The 7,500-nt window shown below is 46.7% G+C and overlaps 1 protein-coding gene across 1 annotated transcript in view; it reads right to left on the reverse strand.

Annotated features, from left to right (window-relative positions):
- Positions 1-7,500, reverse strand: part of aqr (aquarius intron-binding spliceosomal factor) — a 100,908-nt gene that overhangs the window by 17,620 nt on the left and 75,788 nt on the right. The window contains exon 31 of the mRNA XM_048259440.1: positions 7,157-7,327. Within this exon, the coding sequence (XP_048115397.1) occupies positions 7,157-7,327 (171 nt within the window). The remainder of the gene's footprint in view (positions 1-7,156; positions 7,328-7,500) is intronic.

Consider the following 7,500-nt stretch of genomic DNA (forward strand, 5'->3'; position numbering starts at 1 on the left):
GGAGGGTCTCAGGGAGGCTGAGCGCTTTTGCATCCTCATGAGTAATTTATGCCAGTTCTGCGGGTCATGACATCATCGAGCGCACCACCGTGGGCACCATAGCGAGGAGAGCCATGACAACCCCTCTGGGAACGCACGAGCAGTCAGTCCGCACGCCGCCACTTAGCAGACCTGCTCTCTCTCTGTGTGTGTGTGTGTGTGTGTGTGTGTGTGTGACCGTGAGCATTTAAAAGAGACCGTGTTTATTTGATCACAAAAAAGAAAGAGAATATTCAAGTTGAACGTTCATTGTGCCTGAATCTATGTGTGTGTGTGTGTGTGTATGAGAGAGAGAGAGAGAGAGAGAGAGAGAGAGAGAGAGAGACAGAGATACAGAAAGAGAGAGAGAGAGACACAATAAGGGAGAGTATGAGGACAAAGACAAACATCTGTGCGTGACAAGAGATAGTGACATAGAGTGTGTGTGTGTGTGAGTAAGAGAGTGTGTAAGTTATATGCATGTCTATGTGACTCTCATAACAATGCCTATTAAAACTCATACGGGTGGACTCTTCAATCTTCAACCACCCCTCCCTTCACCCTCCCCTCTCTCCTCCTCTCCTCCTCTCCTCTCCTCTATCCCCCCTTCTCCTCTCCTCTATCCTTCTCCTCTATCTTCCTCCTCTCCTCTATCCTCCTCCTCTCCTCTCCTCCTCTCCTCTCTCCTCCCTTCTCCTCCTCCTTCTCCCCATCTTCCTCCTCCTCCTCCCTTCTCCTCTCCTCTCTCCTCTATCCTCCCCTCTCTCTCTCCTCTCTCCTCCTCTCTCCTCCTCTCCCCATCCTCCTCCTCCTCCCTTCTCCTCTCCTCTCCCCCTCTCCTCTTCTCTTCTCCTCCCCTCTCCTCTCTCCTCCTCTCCTCCTCCCCTCTCTCCCTCCCTCTCCTCTCCCCATCCCCCCTTCTCCTCCTCTCCTCTCCTCCTCTCCTCTCTCCTCCTCTCCCCATCCTCCTCCTCCTCTCCTCTCCTCCCTTTCTCCTCTCCTCTATCCTTCTCCTCTATCTTCCTCCTCTCCTCTCTCCTCCTCTCTCCTCTATCCCCCCTTCTCCTCTCCTCTATCCTCCTCCCTCTCCTCCTCCTCTTCTCTCTCCTCCTCCTCTCCTCTCCTCTCCTCCTCCTCCTCCTCCTCTCCTCCTCTCCTCCCTTCTCCTCTCCTCTATCCTCTTCCTCTCCTCCCTTTCTCCTCTCCTCTATCCTTCTCCCCTATCTTCCTCCTCTCCTCTCCTCTATCCTCCCCTTCTCTCTCCTCCCTTCTCCTCTCCTCTCTCCTCCTCTCCTCTCCTCTATCCTCCCCTCTCTCCTCCTCTCCCCATCCTCCTCCTCCTCTCCTCCTCCCTTCTCCTCTCCTCTATCCTCCTCCTCTCTCCTCCTCTCTCCTCCTCTCCTCTATCCTCCCTTCTCCTCTCCTCTATCCTTCTCCTCTATCCTCCTCCTCTCCTCCCTTTCTCCTCTCCTCTATCCTCCCCTCCTACTCTCTCCTTCTGGGCTCCTCACTGGTGTTGGTATGAGGAGTGGTGTGCTCCTCTCCAGCTGTGTTTAATATTAATGGTTCTGGAGCTGATCTGACACACAGATCCAACTGTCACTCAGGACACTGTGCCTAATGGGCCCATTTGTCACATAGAGACACAGCCACACACCCACACTCTTTCTCTCTCTCACACACACACTCACACTCTTTCTTTCTCTCTCTCTCACACACACACACACACACACACACACACACACACACACACACACACACAGCATAGAAACCCTGTTAGAGAGATGACCAAGACACAAACATGCATAAGCAGCACGCATGGCATGCACATCCACATTTGCACTACTACATACAAGCCCTGGACCTTGTGTTGCAAAGACAGCTCTCTCTCTCCCTCTCACACACACACACAGCAAGCATTCCATCAATGTCAATCTAATTCAGCAGTGACCCTGTACAGAGGTGACCCCTCCTAAGCCGGCCTGCATTAACGGGCTCCGTTTCACGCTCATCAGGGACCCATAAACCCAGGTAAGGTCGCAGGGAGGGGTTTAGGCTGGCTCATGCAAACATGTAAAACCCATTACAGTTAGTCATAAACCTCTGCTGGAGCAGCCAATAGACACGTTAAACACACCCATCTCCTCATTAGTCTGTGCTAGGCTTGCCCTTGGAGGAAACCAGTCCTTTTTGCCAGTGTAATTTACCATAAGAATACATATCCATAGATATATATATACATATATATACATATACATATACATATATATATATATCTATGAACACATCCACGATATTCTCCAGCCAAAAATGGGTGTCGCCATGACGCCTCAGTATTCAGAAATCCATTTTTTTTTATCTTCGGTTATGTTTTTCTTCGAAGAAAAATGCTGTTTTATTGATTTTAATGTGGCGGTAGACAGTGCTTGACGTATCCTAAGCCATGTAAAAGTAAACTTTTATATTTTTCTGTCAGTCATATATTGAGACTGCCCTTCTGTAAACAGAATGGACGAAAGATGAAAACCGGATGGATTTCCGGTGTCATGAATAAGGTGGACACACCTGAAATGACACTGACCGCTACTCATAAAGGTCGCTTAGGTTCACCATTATTACATCAAATGGGCTGGCATTCAGTTGCGCAACATTCTAATCAATGCATTTCGCGATCGCATTTCTCAAACTGAAACACATTGTCATTACCATCACTTATGCACCGCTGCAGCCGCGATGCGTGTGTGTGTGTGGCGTATATGCAAATGCAGCGGCATTAATGTGATCACGTACTGTAAGCACCGCTGCAGCGTGATGCGTGTGTGTGTGGCGTATATGCAAATGCAGCGGCATTAATGTGATCACGTACTGTAAGCCCCACTGCGTAAAGGTCAAGCTTTCTGCTATGTGTCGGTGGCCAGCACGGCAGTCTCTACAAACAGACATGTGATTGGTTGACTGCTTATGGTGGAGCTCAATGATGGCGTCTCATTGGTCAGAGCTGCCTTGGAGAAGGGACTGAGAAAATAGAGGCACTAAAATACCAAATACTGTATATCAGTGATATCAGATTGGACAATATTAGTGTATAACAATAAACTGTATAACTTTACTGACCAATTGAACAGCGCCACACTGGTTTCTTGAGATGGGCTGTGACGGGGTGTCTGGTTCTAGCGCTTGGGCTTTCTGGTTTGTTTGCTAACCTTGTTTGCTTGCTAAGTATTCTGGGCAACAGCGAGCTGACTGAATCACAGCCCTTTGTTTGAAGTTGTGGATTTGATTTGGTATTTCTGCTGCTGCTGGTCTGCACACTGACTCATGGACTGCTTGCAAGACTAGCCCCCCCCCCCCACACACACACACACATAGCCTCTTCCTATCAGTATAGAGGCACACTGTTCATTAGTCTCCAGCATGTCCAACTCGATGCTGATTACTCCTGGTTGCTGTTGAAAAGGTCAGCTTCCTAATCCAGTCTTCTTATTGGAGGTGTGGAGTTGAGCAGCTGGTGCTGGTGTTGAGTTTTGTTTTTAAGAGAGCTGCGCTGGTGATGCGCTCCAAACCAAATACTGCACCTCAGTTTTAGCGTGCTACGTGTGGCCCTCTCATTCACACACACACACACACATGTATGACCTTTCTGCAGCTCAGCAGATTCCACAGCACTCCTGAACTGCATCACATCGCATCACCACCAACCTCAGATTAAATTTATATATATATATATATTTATGATATATTAGAGGAGATGACATATATGCCATATATATATATATATATATATATATATATAGATATATATGTGATGGTGGCTGAACATGCAACATAGAGCGAAGAGGAGAGAGAAAGCAACCAGCCAATCCAAACGTCCTGTTGTCTAGAACGAGGATATACTTCCGACGCAACACACGACATGATGCACAGACATATGACGGAGACAGATGACATGAGTGGGGCACAGACATGACAGATGACATGATACATAAGGACGGAGAGATATATGATGTACAGAGGACATATGACTTAGAGACGCAGATGAGATATACACAGACACTATGACGATGACAGAGGAGATGATAGACATGACGGAGATTAAGATGATGTGTAGCACAGACATGACTTTGACAGATATTTTATGGATGTAAAAGCACATATTACATGATTTTATTATTATTATGATGTGCCATGGCATATTGCCATGAGACAGATGATGATGTGCACATATGACGGGATGATTTATATTATGATGATATATTATTGGCATGATTTGACATTGGCAGATATGGATGATGATAAGAGCATAAGGACTAGGAGACAGAGACATACAGGAGGGCACAGGACACTGCACACAGAGATGACATGATGTGGCACAGAGATATGTGACGGAGACAGAGGACATATACAGACATATGACGGAGACAGATGATGTAAGTACAGACATTAAGACAGAGAGGCATAGATATATAAGGATAGACAGAGGAGAGGATGGGGAGCAGAGACATAAGATGGGAGATAGAGAGGAGAGGAGGGGGGTATAGAGAGCAGGTGATGGAGATAGAGGAGAGGAGGGGGGTATAGAGAGCAGGTGATGGAGATAGAGAGGAGAGGAGGGGGGTATAGAGAGCAGGTGATGGAGATAGAGAGGAGAGGAGGGGGGTATAGAGAGCAGGTGATGGAGATAGAGAGGAGAGGAGGGGGGTATAGAGAGCAGGTGATGGAGATAGAGAGAGAACTACTCATACATGTCACTCAAATGAATAACACATGACTCTGGAATAGGGATGTGTAATAGAGCCCCCCCTCTCTCTCTCCTCTCTCTCACTCTCTCTCTCGTGTAACAGAGCCCCCCCCTCTCTCTCCTCTCTCTATCGTGTAATAGAGCCCCCCCCCCTCTCTCTCCTCTCTCTCCTCTCTCCTCTCTCACTCGTGTAACAGAGCCCCCTCTCTCTCTCCTCTCTCACTCTCTAATTCACATCTTACCCCTTCTCTCATATACCTCTCTCTCTCTATCTTCCACCTTCTCTCTCTCTCCCCCATTCTTCTCTCCATCCCATCATCTCTCTCTCCCTTCTCTTTCTCTATCAATTTTTAATTCAATTCAATTCAAGAAAGCTTTATTGGCATGAACGTTGCATGAACATTATTGCCAAAGCTCAATTACATGTACACAGAAGAGGTAAAGAGGACAAAATAGAAAATAAATACATACTTAACAGAATTGTGGAATTCACATATAAGAGGACATAAAAGTAGACATAGAAGACATAAAAGTAAAACAACAATTCTAATAATAAGAACAAATATACACAACTTTGTTGGTGGTTGTGGCCTCACTGACTGTCCCTCAGGTTGTGGCAGGCTGCTACAAATTTTACAGCCAGAATGACCACATCCTCATTCTCTCCGAGGATGTTAGGCAATTTAGCCTCATTTGTCCATGTTTGAAATTCAGGGAGGGTTGAATTTAATTTATTGAATAATAATGTATTTCCTCACATTTTGGGCATTCTGTTAAGAAGTGCAGCTCTGTCTCCACAGCCCCTGCTGCAGTGTGAGGTGAGCCTCTCTCCTCTGGGCAGCCAGGTCTGCCTGTGTCTGCCTGTGTCTATGGAGAGACTGTGCTCACTGAGTCTGTACTATCACTCTATACTTCCTCCTTCCAAGCTACACTCATTCCCTCGTTTGTTCACCTCCCTCCCTATTGTCTACCTTATTGGATATATCCTTTAGTTTTATATATCTTTTATGTAGTATCTTCATTCTGTGTAATATCATTGTTTTTGTGAAACTGAAGTCTGTAGTATGTTCAGTGTGGGGAAAAGGAAGACTGGTTTAAGGAAAGAGCAGATGGCTGACAGGGTCATCATCAAGGTTTTTGGCCAGGAAATGTGAGCAAAACCTAAAGAAATGGGGAATAACAGGATGAGAGGGCAAAGGTGAAGCACCATTATTGGTCAGTTATCTGTAAAACAAAGAGTGTCTTGTCTGGGATGACTTGAAGGGGTATAAAGGCTGGACAACAGCCAGAGGATGCTAGCTACTGAGCTCACTTTTGCTCACTGCTCACTTTCTTACTTTGCTTAGCTTAGCTTGCTTCACTAACTAATGCCCTGGAGGCATTAAAGCCATCATCTGCAGTATACATCCACAGTGTATGGACTTCTTGATGTTGTATTATTTAATGTGGATTTGACACCACACTATATCCCTGTCTCTTTCTTTCTCCAGTCCACATTCCATCCCTCCATCCCTCCCTCTCTCTCTCTACACCCCCACCACTCTAGTCCACACTCCTCCTCCTCCACATCCCTCCCTCCCTCCCTCCCTCCCTCATAGCTCCACTCCTCTCAGCTCTGCGTAGACACAGGGGGCTTCACAGTAAAATCTAATTTGTAGAGAATGTAAGGGACAAAACAGCTAAGGCCTGACAACGCCAGCTTTTACACAGACCATCTCTCTCTCTCTCACACACACACACACACACACACGTTGAGACGGTCCAGGTTCAGACAGTTTAAGAGGTGAGCGGTACAAAGCACAGGACTCCGCCCCAGGCTCCTGTCTGCACATGTCTGCATCATCCAAACAGTTATTTGGAGCAACGCTATTGGCTGCATGCTTATGGTGGAGCAACGCTATTGGCTGCATGCTTATGGTGGAGTGGAGCAACGCTATTGGCTGCATGCTTATGGTGGCACACAATGCTAGCAGCTCATTGGCTAGAGCAGCCCTTGAGAAGGGGTCACTACCTACATATCTCTACTGTTTCCTGACAAATAAGTATTTACAGTAGAAATGGCTATTTGAGCAATATAAGAGCAATTTGAATCAAAACAGTCCACCATGGACATTTTATAGTTAAACAGTTATAGCTACAGTATTGCCCATAGTGACTTGCAGAATATAAACATTATAATAGTTTAACACTGACACAATATAATACACATTTTAGCAATATTACTGAAAAACATTACCTGTAAACAAATGCTTTGCCCAAAATCCTAATATCAGTACTAGCTGGCCATACAACCTCTCCTGTGTGTGTGTGTGTGTGTGTGTGTGTGTGTGTGTGTGTGTGTGTGTGTGTGTGTGTGTGTGTGTGTGTGTGTGTGTGTTGATAGTCCACTGTCCCTCATACCTTGTTGGGTTGTCCGAAGAAGGGGTTTCTGGCGCAGCGCTGGTTGACCACGTCTCGGATGAGATGCTTCTGGCCGTTGTAGGTGGTGAGGATGCTGATCCTGTCGGCCGGGTAACCGAGCAGCCTCATGTACATGAAGAGCGCCACAGCATACTCCGCCTCCGCCAGGTTCTGAGGGGGGGCAGTGGGGGCAAGAGCGGGTCAGCGCATGGGGCACTTGGGGCAGCAAAGGGCAAAACCAGACAAGAGCAGCCGAGCAGCAAAAAACATGCTGCTTGATGTCCACATCACAGACGCTAAAACACATCACAAATGAAGTTCAGTGTATAGCTAGTCAGTTCTGA

The sequence above is a fragment of the Alosa alosa genome, chromosome 1, assembly GCF_017589495.1.
Source record: "Alosa alosa isolate M-15738 ecotype Scorff River chromosome 1, AALO_Geno_1.1, whole genome shotgun sequence".
Classification (NCBI taxonomy): Eukaryota; Metazoa; Chordata; class Actinopteri; order Clupeiformes; family Clupeidae; genus Alosa; species Alosa alosa.